Here is a 16,636-nt window from a genome sequence, read left to right on the forward strand (position 1 = left end):
ATTAGGATTTCTTTCATCAAATTCAAATATGGTATTGTTTTCGTTTTGAAGCTTGAAACATTGGGCTTCTTAGTTATGGGCTTTTTTCTACCTAAAACGGCCCATTGATTAAATTTGGTAGTGATGATCAATCTTAATTAATTTAGCAAATACAGGTTAATGGTCTAAGGATTTATGATTTGTGTAGCTTGGTGAGTTAAAATTTCAGTAAAAAAAAAAACTTGTAGTTTAATTATTTTGCAAAATCTGCTAGAATAATTTAGAAAGCTAGACTTTTAATTGTTCCAAATCGCTCAATTTTAAAGTAAATAGTTACGATAATAAATTTTTAACGAAATGTATGAGTTTACAAACTACACAAACAAGAACATATATTTTTCAAATTTTTGAATTACGGTATTACGTTTGCAAAAAAAAAATCAAACCACATTTTTACGTAACACATTTTTCTCTGCAAATTGTTTCAAAAGTTTGATTTTTATTTGATTTATCTTATTCAGAATTAATTAAATTTATATTTATTAAATTTATATTTATTAAATTTAATTGTGTATATAATTTATTAGTCTTTCATGTTTTTAGGTAACACACCGTTTAGTTTCTTATTTTGAAAAACACATTATAAGGTCCATATCTTTTGTCACTATTAACCCTTTGGTCATTTTATCTTCTTTTTTTTTAGATTTTTAACCAAATATATTTTAGTTTTCTGGACAGTTATAATACGATACAAACTGGTTATGTTACTTTCTATTTTATGTCTATCTGTTTATATCAAATGTAAGAGTTAAAAATCTTTAAAAAAAAAAATTAGAGAAAGGGATGAAAAGTTTAACATCAAAATGATATGAAATTTATAATATGTGTTTGAAAATGTTTATAAACATAAACAATTTGTTAAGTAAAATGGAGAGAAATAACAAATTATTTACCCAATTAATTATTTTTTTTTTAAGTTGGGAGTATAGAAGTTAGGGCCTCTAGAATATTGGTCTGTTTTTTTTTTTTGAAAATGTTTATATTAATGAAAAAAAGTACGAATACAATAAGAAAATTACAAGGAGCAAGAAAATCCCATAAAAGCTATAAAAACACACAAAAAAAACAATTAAACATATACTTCTTGGAAATCTAAATCCGCAGAAGAGCAACTGCAATACGATCTTCATCATTCAAGCCCTTTCGAACATTCGAAGCAGGGTCCTTTTTTGTTCCAATCGCATAGATCTATTGATCCACGTATAAAAGAAATTGTTTCCGCTCTTGCTAAATCCGAAAAAGGTAAAAATAAAAGAATAATTGGGAGCAGATACAATTTAGACAAATAGAGAGATCCAGAAAATATATGAATACTGATTAAAAAGAAAATAACAATAAAAAATACACAAAACCTAACTCGGTGGGAGGAGAAAAAAGGAAAACAAACTCCATTCTTCTTTAAAATAGATCCACAAAAGAGAAAAGTTTTAAACTGCTGAGACTTTAATTTGGGGAGAGAAGAGAAGAAATATAATATAAAGATGTGTTATTTTGTTAAGATAAAAATAAAATTTTGTGATCTTATTGAAATATTACTCAAATATATGTGATTGTCGGTGTCATGTATCCTAATAAAGTGTAGAAATAATTAGGATTGTGGATTATTCGATTTAATCGAATTACCAAATTGATTCAATTCGGTTTTTTCGGTTTTTTCGGTTTTTTTTATTTCGGTTCAGAATTGATCATAGTTTTCGGATTATTCAACAGTTTTGATCACATACACTTTAATGATCATATAGAATTTGGTCATTCACCATTAAATCTAGGCTTATTAGAATTTTAAGGTGGTTCACTTGGTCATTAAGATGCATGTGAACATTGCTGATTATTCAATTAAATGTTGATACAATTGTTCTGATAATATTTGTTTTTTCGATTAGGTTTTTAACTTATATATACCCCTAGAAATGTTATATGAAAGCTAGTAAAAAAATACGGATAAAATGCAAAAATATTCTCAACGTTGACAATTAAGAGTAAGTTACTTATATCGTCTAAAATGTTGCAATTTTATCTTTAATGTTAGCGACAACGAACAAATTTATCTCTTTTTTTTTGTAGGCAAAGGAAAGGTAAAAACCAAAAAAACCAAAACATTAACCCGGGATTAGCCTGGGAAAGCTAACCCCAACTCGATCATCAGACAGCAAGGAGTAGAGGAAGTCCGGAGGCGACGAGAAGGTAAAGACTCCCAGCATCCTCACCTGGCCCTCCGCAGCAAGGCGGTCAGCAACCCTATTCTGCTCCCTGAAGACATGCCCAAAGTTGATGGTGTCGAAGGAAGTACATAACCTTTTGATTCCTTTTACTAAGTTTTGGCTGTCCAAATATAAAGACTTATTTTCAGAGATCATTTTAACTACTTCTAGGTTGTCAGATTCCATAAGAAGACTTTTTAATCCCAGATTTTTAGCGAGCCTAAGCCCAGAGAAAATTCCCCAGAGCTCAGCAGTGAAGGAAGATCTCACTTCTAGGTTCTGAGCAAAGCCAGACACCCAAGCACCTCCAGCGTCTCTCAAGACCCCACCAGCCGCAATCCTACCATCCGACAGACAGGAACCATCAGTATTTAACTTCACGGTCCCTTCCCCAGGTCTGCACCAGCCCAATAAATGAAACGCCTTCCTTTGGCTAGTATTCGGAAGACATTCCTCCTTAAAGCTTTTAATAATAGTATTAATTTTTTTAGAGAAAAAAGCAAGTAAATTAGGAAAGATAACTGCTCCATCTCCAAAAATATCAGCATTCCTCCACTGCCAAAGCTGGTGACAAACAATAGCAAAAAGAATAGCACCATGCTCCATTTCCGGCAGTAACAAACCTTTAACTCCATCTCTAAACCAATCCTGACCAGGATAGGCCAAGAACTTATGAAGCAAATGGCTCGGAAGAATCTCCTTCCACACCTTTTACGAGCAAATTTATCTCTAACATTAGCAAATTAAGTCAATTTTAGAAATAATTCATTAAACAATAAAATGACGAACATGTGAAATGTAAATAAAAATTAATTTATGAAAAATTAATTTAATGAATTATTTCTAAAATCGACTTAATTTACTAATGTTAGGAATAAATTTATTATTTTTTACCAATATTAAAGATAAAAATACATCATTTTAGACTATATAGATAAATTGCTTTTGGTTATTAACATTTAAAATATTTTTACACTTTCTAGAAAAACATATAGCGGATAAAGTTATTTTGGGAAAGGATTATTATTATTATTATTATTATTATTAAAGAGAGTGAGAATTGTAATTGTTGACAATATTCTTAGGGTTACTTAAGGTATTTGCTTGAAAAATGATAATTGGACTAAAACTTTTACCACGAGGTCAACATTGTATTGCATTATTTAGGAGTAAAAATTTATATTGCACTATTAAAAGTAAAAATAAATTTCATAGGAATAGTATAAAATTGGCTTTTCTAGGGGTAGTTTTGACATTTTGACGCCGACATGAACAGTTGAATTGAAAGAGGTGCTATGGATGAAAATTTCTGAGATTTTCTGTATGAATCCGGAAGCACCTGGAACAATCAACTCCGTATCCAAATCCAATTACAGCTCCAGGTAAAGATATCCATTTTCCCTCAACTCCTAATTTCTTCCTGCTATTGGTTACAACAAAACCCTAATTTCCCAATTGCTCGCTTCTCTTTTGTGTCTTGATATACAAATCTGAATTCTCAGTGCTATTGAGATTTCCGTTTTGTACTAGTAATTTCCCTGCTCTTTCTTCTGATTTCACTGAATTAGACAATTTACTATATCATTCTGGATGTTATTTCTGTTGCGGCGGTTCTTGTGGTACATTTTGATCTAAGTCTATTTAGAATCGGTGAAAATTGAGTTGGGATTTTTGGATTTTATGTTCAAATTGTAGTTTATAAGAGAATCCCTTATTTGATTGAGCTTCAATGCAACTGTAGTGTAGAATATGGTGGTGGAGAAGTTGATAATGGTGTTCGAATGACTCCATTCAAGTGAGATTAGATAGCTAGAGTATTGGAAGGAGAAGGCAATAGGTTTATTATAAATGGGGAAGCCATTGTTTTTTCAGATTTTGGAAAAGCCAGCTACTAGTTGTATAATAGGGATATGCAGTGCCATATGGTTTTATATACAGAAGAAAAACATTGGGTATTCACATGTGGGGTTAAGTTATGAAACCGCCATTGAAGGGCACCATTGGAGGATAATTACTTCAGCTTTTTCACATATTAGTGTTGTTCATCTTGTTTTCAATATGAGTGCATTGTGGAGTCTGGGGGTAGTAGAACAATTGGGGCATATGGGCCTTGGTGTTGCATATTATCTTCAATATACGCTTGTGCTAGTCGTGTTTTCCGGGTTATTAGTGTTGGGAATGTACCATTTATTGATACAAAGGTTTAAGGTAGACTACTTTAAGAGAGTGACCGCTGTTGGCTATTCTTGTGTTGTCTTTGGGTGGATGACAATACTTTCTGTGAAGCAACCTTCGTCGAAATTGGAGCTTTTCGGGTTTCTTTCGCTTCCTATCAGTTTTGCACCTTTTGAATCACTAATTTTTACATCCATCATTGTTCCACAAGCAAGTTTTCTTGGGCATTTATCAGGAATCATTGTTGGGTATGCTATTGCCTGGGGTTTGATTCATGGGATGAACAATTTCTGGGCAATCTCGATGCTGGGATGGATTGCGGTTATTTTTGTGTTTAGTTTGAAGAAATCTGGTGCATATGATTTTAACTTTCTTGAGATCGAGTCGGTGACTGATCCTTCACTGCCTTCTGTGCGGTTTCTTGGAAATGCTAGAACCTTGCGGATGAGTGCATCTCCACTTGATGGTGTTGAAGTCATTTAACATCTGGTGAAGATCTTATTCCTTAATTTAGACTTGCTTCACTTAATGAATTCCTTAATTCTAGACTTGCTTCAATTAATGAATTCCTTAATTTAGGCTTGCTTCACTTAATGAGTTTTTGCCCATAGGACGCAAGTCATTGTTTGACCATACAGGTTCAAGTTTATCAGCCATCAGCATCCGCTTTTAATTCGTTCATTGTAATGCAAATTCTTCTTATTCCCTTTTGAAATTCCTTGGTTCATTTTGAGTTGTACTAGTTAGTTAGTAAATAGTTCAAAGCAATTTGCTGAAATGATTTATATGAATTAGCTTACAGAACCTATGACTATAGTTTCCAGAAATGATTCTGCTGTAATGTGTGTTTTATGGACAGGCGAAATACACACTTCATGAGATTGAATGAATTATTTGAAGAGAAGTGAATCTTCATATGCATTTTACCTTTACTCTTCCATTTGTAATGTAATTAGGTCTGTGCTAGATTATGCATGAAGTACTATATTTATATAATAATATATGACAATTATGGTCTTCGAACAAGCTACCAGAAATGGGGTTGTTTACAGTTTTTTTGTTTCATGCTAGATTGTTAGTTTTGTTGAGGATATGGTTGCAGCATACTCTATTATGTCAAAATGGATTGTTGTGTCATAATCATGCTATGTGATCTATATATTCCACATGATTATATATGATATAATGCAACAAAAATGATAACGGTGTCAAATGGGTCTTGTTTGGCAGGTTGCCCTTATAAATCGTGTTGTCGTGTCAGAAATTGGCACTCTTATGTAAAACTGAAAATGCATTACCAACTGTGATGTTATATATGCTAGGCAATTTTAAACAAATGATAAAAAAAATATGCATCAAAACTATAGGATCTTTCTTATGTATGGCAAAGTAAACATGGTAGCAGAGGATTGAGTCACTTCTAAACTCTAGAAATTAAGTTGGAAAAAAACAAGGCCATAGCTTTGTTTTTTCTGGGCTTAGTTTGACATTATGAGAATCAGGAGGTAATTTCTGACACCGAAAATGATTTAGACCGATACAATTATCATTTTTTCTTGTATTTATATCATACGTAATTTTTCTTGTATTTCCCTGATTTGAGTTGGAGAGGTTTTTTTTTTTTTCAGAACTAGTTTCTGCAAGTTGTATGAATATATTTAGTTTTTCTTTCTGCTCTGTTCCATAGTGACACAATAGGTCAAGTTTTACATTGGAATGCAATTGTATGGAATAAATCAAATAAGAGATTCAATAATTTTCTTTAGATTATAAGGTTATTTGAGAGGGCGAGCCTTGGCGCAACGGTAAACGTTGTTGTTGTGTGACCAAGAGGTTACGAGTTCGAGTCTTAGGAGCGGCTTCTTGCCAAATAAATTGGCAGGGGAAGGCTTGCCCTCAGTACACCCTTGTGGTGGGACCCCTCCCCGGACCCTCGCTCAGCGGGGACGCGTAGTGCGACCGGGCCGTCTTTTTTTTTTATAAGGTTATTTGAAGGAATTGTAAATCATGATAAGAGTTTATAGTTGAAGTCATCTTTTGTAAGAGTTTGATTACAAACAGTGGTTCAATGAGTGTTTGGAAATCTCATTTTTGGTGGAATTTAATTCATTTAATTCTATTTGCTTGAATTTCATGTTTAGAAATAAAAAGAACTGGTAGAATTTAGGGGGTGTTTGGTTAAGGGAAAATAGGGTATGGAATGGGAATGGGAATCTTAGTGTTTGAATAATGAAAATGCAATAGGTAATGGGATTCACATTACCCACTACATTGGAACATTGGAATCAACCATTCCTCCCCTTATTCTAAGGAATCAAATTGATTCCACCCTTTTTCTCACCCACGATTTTTTTTTTCTGATTTTTACTATACCTTTTTTGTTTTTTCTATTAAAATTGGATTTTCAATTACCAAACTCAATTTTCCACCAAATAAAACATATGAATTTAATAGTAGATAACCATAATTGAACATATAAAATATAATATATAACTACATAATAACTTTAAAATCTTTGATATTTATATTATAGTTATTATATTCATATAATTATTAAAACTTATTATAATAATTATTATTAATTTATTATTAATTCGTCTATCGACTCCGATTCCAAACATTTAGAGAACCAAACAGATTCAAATGGATTCTGATTCCGATTCCATATTAAACCAAACATAATAAATAAATTGTGTTTTCGATTACGATTCCATTACATTCCGTTTTCGATTCCGATTCCGTAGTTTTAGCCAAACGCCCCCTTAATTCTTTCATATTTTAGATTAAGTTGTATTGTGTACAAAAAAAATATATATATATATAATTTTGTTGGAATTCAAATGAGATTGGTTTTCAAAATATTCCTATTTAAACTGAATAAAGTTTAAAATAGATGATTTTCTAGAAAAAAAAAGAAAATTGTTTTTACAATACATGGTATTTTCTTTTAATTTATATCATTATTACTTGTCAAAAAATATCATTATTAATTGATTTTATTATTAGTGGATATAATCAGTACGCTTTCTTCTAGTTAAAGTATTAGATTAATTATTTATAATTCTTAATTGCGGTATGTTTTCCTGAAATAGAGCATTAATCAAAACATGCCAAATGAACTCGTTAATTACTAATTGAATTCTTTTAAATTAAAAATATTCTTGAAACAAAGAAAATAATTTTATTAATTAATTGAATGTTGTTGATTTTTTTAATAAAATTTGTTATTGTCATTAATTTTTTTTATAAGAAAGAAATATTTGGTCAAGCGAAGTCGTGTGACAGTAAGATACTAATCTAAATACCCCTGGTCTGTTATTCATGTGGGAATAAAGAATATTTAATTATGGAAATTTTAAAGATTATTAATTACAAGGTAAATAATATATAAGTCCCTATATTTTAATCTAATCATTATTTAGTCATTATATATTAATAATACACTATTCAGTCCTTAATTTTAGCTCAATCCAACAGTTTAGTCCCTTGTAGATGGATTAATCTGTTCAATAATTTAAAAATTTAACTGACAAAACTGTTGATCAAAATAAAAAAATAAGAAGTAAACAATATATTATTAAAATACGAGAACTAAATAATATGATAGATATTTAACATAGTGACTGATAAAATAAAATATTTACATAAAACTCTACTTTCACAAGGTTTGTGAATTTTTTTCTCCTAAAATTAAAAGGTTACGTAAGTTTAGTCACACTATACGTAGATTATATCTAAAAATAATCTATTTACGTAAAGTTCAAAGGTTTTACGTAAAACAATAATTTTCACAAGGTTTGTGGATTTTTTCTCCTAAAATAACAAGGTTACGTAAATTTAGTCAAACCTTACGTAAATTATGTCTAAAAATAAAAGATTTACGTAAAATTCATAGGTTTTACGTAAAACTCTATTTTCACAAGGTTTGTGAACTTTTTTATCCTAAAATAAAAAGGTTACGTAAATTTGGTCAAACTATACGTAAATTATATCTAAAAATAAAATTTTTACGTAAAGTTCAAAGGTTTTACGTAAAACTCTAATTTTCACAATGTTTGTGGATTTTTCTCCTAAAGTAAAAAGGTTACATAAATTTAGTCAAACCTTACGTAAATTATATCTCAAAATAAAAGATTTACGTAAAATTCATAGGTTTTACGTAAAACTCTATTTTCACAAGGTTTGTGAATTTTTTCTCCTAAAATAAAAAGGTTACGTAACTATACATAAATTATATCTAAAAATAATATATTTATGTAAAGTTCAAAGGTTTTACGTAAAACACTAATTTTCACAAGGTTTGTGGATTTTTTTCTCCTAAAGTAAAAGGGTTACGTATATTTAGTCAAACCTTACGAAAATTATGTTTAAAAATAAAAGATTTACGTAAAATTCATAGGTTTAACGTAAAACAATATTTTCACAAGGTTTGTGAATTTTTTTTCTCCTAAAATAAAAAGGTTACGAAAGTTTAGTCAAACTATACGTAAATTATATCTAAAAATAAAATATTTTCGTAAAGTTCAAAGGTTTTACATAAAACTCTAATTTTCACAATGTTTGTGGATTTTTCTCCTAAAGTAAAAGGGTTACGTAAATTTAGTCAAACCTTACGTAAATTATGTCTAAAAATAAGAGATTTACGTAAAATTCATAGGATTTACATAAAACTCTATTTTCACAAGGTTTGTGAATTTTTTTCTATTAAAATAAAAAGGTTACCTAAATTTAGTCAAACTATACGTAAATTATGTCTAAAAAAAAATATTTACGTAAAGTTCAAAGGTTTTACGTAAAACTCTAATTTTCACAAGGTTTGTAGATTTTTTCTCCTAAAATAACAAGGGTACGTAAATTTAGTCAAACCTTACGTAAATTATGTCTAAAAATAAAAGATTTACGTAAAATTCATAGGTTTTACGTAAAACTCTATTTTCACAAGGTTTGTGAATTTTTTTCCTCCTAAAATAAAAAGGTTACGAAAGTTTAGTCAAACTATACGTAAATTATATCTAAAAATAAAATATTTACGTAAAGTTCAATTACGTAAAACTCTAATTTTCACAATGTTTGTGGATTTTTCTCCTAAAGTAAAAGGGTTACGTAAATTTAGTCAAACCTTACATAAATTATGTCTAAAAATAAGAGATTTACGTAAAATTCGTAGGTTTTACGTAAAACTCTATTTTCACAAGGTTTGTGAATTTTTTTCTCCTAAAATAAAAAGGTTACGTAAGTTTAGCCACACAATACGTAAATTATATCTAAAAATAATCTATTTACGTAAAGTTCAAAGGTTTTATGTAAAACTCTAATTTTCACAAGGTTTGTGGATTTTTTCTCCTAAAATAACAAGGTTACGTAAATTTAGTCAAAATTATGTAAATTATGTCTAAAAATAAAAGATTTACGTAAAATTCATAGGTTTTACGTAAAACTCTATTTTCACAAGATTTGTGAATTTTTTTCTCCTAAAATAAAAAGGTTACATAAATTTAGTCAAACTATACGTAAATTATATCTAAAAATAAAATATTTACGTAAAGTTTAAAGGTTTTACGTAAAACTCTAATTTTCACAATGTTTGTGGATTTTTCTCCTAAAGTAAAAAGATTACGTAAATTTAGTCAAACCTTACGTAAATTATGTCTAAAAATAAGAGATTTACGTAAAATTCATAGGTTTTACGTAAAACTCTATTTTCACAAGCTTTGTGAATTTTTTCTCATAAAATAAAAAGGTTACCTAAATTTAGTCAAACTATACGTAAATTATGTCTAAAAATAAAATATTTACGTAAAGTTCAAAGGTTTTACGTAAAACTCTAATTTTCACAAGGTTTGTGAATTTTTTCTCCTAAAATAACAAGGTTACGTAAATTTAGTCAAACCTTACATAAATTATGTCTAAAAATAAAAGATTGATGTAAAATTCATAGGTTTTACGTAAAACTCTATTTTCACAAGGTTTGTGAATTTTTTTCTCCTAAAATAAAAAGGTTATGCAAATTTAGTCAAACTATAAATAAATTATATCTAAAAATAAAGTATTTACGTAAAGTTCAAATGTTTTACGTAACACTCTAATTTTCACAATGTTTGTGGATTTTTCTCCTAAAGTAAAAGGGTTAGATAAATTTAGTCAAATCTTACGTAAATTATGTCTAAAAATAAGAGATTTACGTAAAATTCATAGGTTTTACGTAAAACTCTATTTTCACAAGGTTTGTGAATTTTTTCTCCTAAAATAAAAAGGTTACGTAAATTTATTCAAACTATACATAAATTATATCTAAAAATAAAATGTTTACGTAAAATTTCAAGGTTTTACGTAAAATTCTATTTTTTCTAAGGTTTGTGAATTTTTCTCCTAAAGTAAAAGGATTGCGTAAATTTAGTCAAATCTTACGTAAAATATGTCTAAAAATAAGAGATTTATGTAAAATTCATAGGTTTTACGTAAAACTCTATTTTCACAAGCTTTGTGAATTTTTTTCTCCTAAAATAAAAAGGTTATATAAATTTAGTCAAACTATACGTAAATTATATCTAAAAATAAAATATTTACGTAAAGTTCAAAAATTTTACGTAAAACTCTAATTTTCACAATGTTTGTGGATTTTTCTCCTAAAGTAAAAGGGTTACATAAATTTAGTCAAATCTTACGTAAAATACTAAAAATAAGAGATTTACATAAAATTCATAGGTTTTACGTAAAACTCTATTTTCACAAGCTTTGTGATTTTTTTCTCCTAAAATAAAAAGGTTGCCTAAATTTAGTCAAACTATACGTAAATTATGTCTAAAAATAAAATATTTACGTAAAGTTTAAAAGTTTTACGTAAAACTCTAATTTTCACAAGGTTTGTGGATTTTTTCTCCTAAAATAACAAGGTTACGTAAATTTAGTCAAACCTTACATAAATTATGTCTAAAAATAAAAGATTTACGTAAAATTCATAGGTTTTACGTAAAACTCTATTTTTACAAGCTTTGTGAATTTTTTTCTCCTAAAATAAAAAGGTTACGTAAATTTGGTTAAACTATACGTAAATTATATCTATAAATAAAAGATTTACGCAAAGAAGGTTTTACGTAAAACTCTATTTTTCACAAGGTTTACGGATTTTTTCTCCTAAAATAACAAGGTTATGTAAATGTATTCCAACTTTACGTAAATTATGTCTAAAAATAAAAGATTTACGTAAAACTCTATCTTTCACAAGGTTTTTGGATTTTACCTCCTAAAATAACAAGGTTACGTAACTTTAGTCCAACTTTATGTAAATTATATCAAAAAATAAAAGATTTATGTAAAGTTCAATTTTTTACGTATAACTCTATTTTTCACAAGCTTTGTAGATTTTTCCCCTAAAAGAAAAAGGCTACATAAATTCATTCAAACTTTACGTAAATTATATCTAAAAATAAAAGATTTACATAAAGTTCTTACGTTTTACGTAAAACTCGTTTTTGCACAAGGTTTATGGATTTTTTGTCCTAAAATAACAAGGTTACGTAAATTTAGTCAAATTTTATGTAAATTATGTCTAAAATAAAAGATTTACATAAAGTTTAAAGGTTTTACGTAAAACTTTAGTTTTCACAAGGTGTCTAGATTTTTTCTCCTAAAATAACAATTTTATTTAGTCTAAATTTACGAAAATTATGTCTAAAGTTCAAAGATTTACATAAAATTCAAAGCTTTTACGTAAAACTCTATTTTTCACAAGTTTTATAGATTTCTTCTCCTAAAATAACAAGGTTACGTAAATTTAGTCTAATATTACGTAAATTATGTCTAAAAATAAAAGATTTATGTGAAGTTCAAATGTTTTACGTTAAACTATTTTTCACATGCTTCATGAATTTTTTCTCCTAAAATAACAAGGTTACGTAAATGTATTCCAACTTTACGTAAATTATGTCTAAAAATAAAAGATTTAAAAGTTCAAAAGTTTTACGTAAAACTCTATTTTTCACAAGGTTTGTGAATTTTATCTCTTAAAATAACATGGATACGTAAATTTAGTCCAACTTTAAGTAAATTATTTCAAAAATTAAAAGATTTACGTAAAGTTTAATGGTTTTACGTAAAACTCTATTTTCACAAGCTTTGGGGATTTTTTCTCCTAAAAGAACAAGGTTACATAAATTTATTATAACTTTATGTGAATTATGTCTAAAAATAAAATATTTACGTAAATATCAAACGTTTTATGTAACACTCATTTTTTTACAATGGTTATGGATTTTTCTCCTAAAATAACAAGGTTACGTAAATTTAGTACAACTTTACATAAATTATGTCTAAAGATAAAAGATTTACATAAAGTTCAAAGGTTTTACGTAAAACTCTATTTTTCAGAGGGTTTATGGATTTTTTCTCCTAAAATAACAAAGTTACATAAATTTGGTACAACTTTACGTAAATTATCTCTAAAAATAAAAGATTTTATGTGAAAGTCGAATTTTTGTGAAGTTAATATTTTTTTTTTGTTTGTAAAAATACAACTTTATGGATTAATTCACACTTTGCATAAATAATGTATAAAAATAGTGGATTTAAGTAAAGTTCAAATATTTTACATGAAACTTGATTGATCGCGAATTTAATGATTTTTTTTGTAAAATTACTTTACATAAATTAAATCTCACTTTACATAAATTATGTTTTAGAATAAAGGATTTATGTAAAGTTCAAGGTCTTACGAGAAATTCGATTTTTCGTAAATTTGGTGGATTTCTTTTTGTATAATAACAACTTTACGTAAATTAAGTCACATGTTATGTAAGTTAGGCTTAATAAAAATATTTACGCAAAATTCAAAGATTTTACCTGAAACTCGATTTTTCATAAAGTTTGTATTTATTTTTTATAAAATAACAACTTTACGTAAATTAAGTCTCACTTTACGTAAATTATGTTTTAAAATAGGCCTAATACACAAATAACCCCCTGAACTTGTTCAAATGTTATAACTGTCCCATCCAACTTTTAATTGTAACAATTTACCCCTCAAACTTGTCCAATTGTAAAACATAACCCCAAATTAGGAATTTTTTTACCCCGTACTTGAAGCAACCGTAAAAACATTTCTTCGGATTCGTATCACACCAACGATCTGATTATCACACTCCACAAGCGTTGCAAAATTTGTATTTCACGTGTTTCTTCAATTTCAGTCTATGTCAGCAATTTGGGGTTATGTTTTACAATTGGACAAGTTTGAGGGGTTATGTTTTACAATTGAACAAGTTTGAGGGGTAAGTTATTACAATTGAAAGTTGGAGGGGGCAGTTGTAACATTTGGACAAGTTCAGGAGGTTATTTGTGTATTAGGCCTTAAAAATAAAGGATTTACATAAAACTCGATTTTTCGTAAAGTTAATGTTTTTTATAAAGTAACAACTTTACGTATATTAAGTGTCACTTTACGTATATTTTAGACATGATATTTGACAAGTATGTGATAATGAAATATCGAGTCATATAATAGTAAACCAATCTATTTAAAATTTATGATAGGTAAACGTAAAAATTAATTTCTTACTTAACCCTTCTTTTTAGAAATATTAAAGCAACGAGTCCCAATCCTTTATCCCTCTCGTTTTTTTTTTCCAGAATTCCTCTCCATTTCACTGATTAGAAATCTCCTACACAGTCGTTCATTCATCGCTTCTCCAAGGACCTATACTCTAACGGTGATCGGTCACTATTGCTGCTGGTCCCCACCATCGATTGGGGCTAGTCGTAGATTCTCAATTCTACAAGTCTAATAATAGACGATTTACATAAAGTTTAAAGGTTTTTGCGAAGTTAGTGAATTTTTTTAAAATTATTTTACATAAATTAAGTTCATTTCAAGTAAATTATATCTAATAATATGTGAATTATGTAAAATTCAACAGTTTTACGTGAAGCTCGAATTTTCGATAATTTTATGGTTTTTTTTTTTTTTGTAAAATAACAAGTTAATGTAAATTAAGCTCACTTTGCGATATTATGTCTAACAATAGAATATTTACGTAAAATTTAAAGTTTTACTCGAAACTCAATTTTTCATGATGTTAGTTCATATTTTTAGTAAAATAATAATTTTATGAAAATTAAGTCTAACTTTACGTAAATAAATTATGTCAAACACTAAATATATGCTTCACTTCATATTAGAGAATTTTGAATTGATTTTTTAATTAAAGTCGAGGTTATTATAAGCTAAGATATTAATTGGTTTAATTGAAGTACATGGTTAAAAATAAGAAATTTCAATGAACAACCGGGATTGGGAAAAAAAAAAAAGAAGAATAAGAAGAGAGTTGTAGAATGGCAATTAGAAAAAATTATATGGAAGGGAGCAAAGTTGTAAATCCATAATCAGATAAAGAAGAGAAAAAGGGTTGTAGTGGTTAATTAGAAACTAATCTCTAACTGAGAGAATGACTCTGTTTGGGAATTAGCTGTTAGCTGTTAGCTGATTACATTAGCTGATTTGACTAGCTGTTTGTGTATACCTGTTTGGTAAAAATTAACTGATTGATAATAGCGGTTTGTGCAAAAAGACGAATAAGGGCATTTCTTTTTTTAATTTTAGGACCTGCAAACTAAAAGTAGGGTTAAAGAAGTCCATTAATTTTAATATTGCAAAACGCTAATTGAAAAAGCTCCTTAGGAGCTTTTTCTAAATTAGCGTTTTCATCTCAAAACTCTCTCCCAAACTTTTCTCCACCAAACACTCCAATCAGCGGTTTCAATGGTCAAACCGCTAAAGTTGGTCAAAACTGCTGTTTTTATTCCAAAACGCTCTTTATCAAACAGGGCCAATAAGTAACCGGTTGAAATTAATCCAATAAATGAACGGATGAGATTGGTGTGTTTTTTAGATGAATGGCATGAAACACAAAGTATGTGTACTTTGCTTTTTAACAAAGTAATAGTAGCAAACACCTATTTGTATATAGTGTTTTTTTTTTTTTTTGAAAACGGAATAGATTAATGAGCCACAATCGGACAAAAGTTCAACAAACTAGAAGAGATTACATTCGGAATAACATCATAAATAAAAGGAATAGCATGAAAACAGGAAAGCCGAACAAAAGCATCAGCTAAACCGTTAGCTAAACGTTTGACAAAACGGACCGAAAAACCGTTGTTGAGACTGAGTAAAGATTTGCACTGAGCAATGACATCACCAAACTCGCTTTCGTCGGGAAAAGACGAATTAACTGCTTGAACAACAGTTAACGAATCGGATTCTAGAAGCACATGCTCAAAACCAGCCGATTTAATCCAATTAAGTGCATTCAACAGAGTCGTAGCTTCCCCTTCGTGCACCAGCTGAAGACCATCTGCAGAATTAACCCGAGCAGACAAAAAGCGTCCCTCATCTTATCGAAGAACAGCAGCAGAACCAGTTTTTCTTGCTGCAGCAAAAAACGCAACATCAACGCTGCAGCAAACCAGGCCCTGAGGAGGGCGATGCCACTTCGAGCAGACCACAGGCCGATCCTGCAGAATAGCAATATTCCTAAGATTACGGGCAGCCACCCAATTGGACTGACAGTCTAAACCCCTTATAATAACTTGACGACTCCTAGTTATTTTGCATTTCCATAGCTTATCATTACGAGCTTTCCACCAACTCCACAAAATCACTAAGAATTTGCAGCATGTATCTTTAGATTGAGTATTGATGATTTCGAAGAATAAAGAGTTAAAACCATCAGCATCCAAAGACAAAGAATCAATTAGATTAAGCAGATTATTGTCAGCCCATATTTCCCTTATATATGGACATACAACAAATAGATGCCAAAGGTCCTCATATCCAGTATTACAGTGCACACAAGTAGAGGGAATTGACAAACCTCGTGACAATAGATTAGCCCGAACTGGTAAACAGTTTCGAGCAATTCTCCAATAGAAGTAGCGAACTTTTGCTGGAATCTCCATACTCCGCATTTTCCTCCAATTACCCGCTGCCCTCCACTGGTCATTTTGAGCCACTACTTCCGTTCCCAGTCGATAAGCACTCTTAACCGAGTAGAGACCATTTCGCGTTTCATATAATTTTATCGACAGTACCAGGTCTGTTCATGGGAATGTTCTGGATTGCTTGCACATCCCTGGGGATAAATATTTCGTTCAACATTTCCACATCTCATTCGCGAGTTCCCGGGATAAAAAGATCACATACCTTTAAATTCTCCAATCCTGCAATC

General features: G+C 29.2%; 1 protein-coding gene across 1 annotated transcript; it reads left to right on the top strand.

The window, feature by feature from the left end:
- Window positions 1-3,514: 3,514 nt before the first annotated feature.
- LOC136224300 (RHOMBOID-like protein 13) lies at window positions 3,515-5,336 on the top strand. The gene is made up of 2 exons (XM_066012594.1): window positions 3,515-4,904; window positions 4,995-5,336. The coding sequence occupies exon 1, from the start codon at window positions 4,089-4,091 to the stop codon at window positions 4,896-4,898; it is 810 nt and encodes a 269-aa protein (XP_065868666.1). The 5' UTR covers window positions 3,515-4,088; the 3' UTR covers window positions 4,899-4,904; window positions 4,995-5,336.
- Window positions 5,337-16,636: the final 11,300 nt, after the last annotated feature.

Source organism: Euphorbia lathyris, chromosome 3, assembly GCF_963576675.1.
Source record: "Euphorbia lathyris chromosome 3, ddEupLath1.1, whole genome shotgun sequence".
NCBI lineage: Eukaryota > Viridiplantae > Streptophyta > Magnoliopsida > Malpighiales > Euphorbiaceae > Euphorbia > Euphorbia lathyris.

Bases quoted from the DNA above. Each gene is read 5' to 3' on its own strand.
- LOC136224300 (XM_066012594.1), top strand. From the start codon at position 4,089: ATGGGGAAGCCATTGTTTTTTCAGATTTTGGAAAAGCCAGCTACTAGT.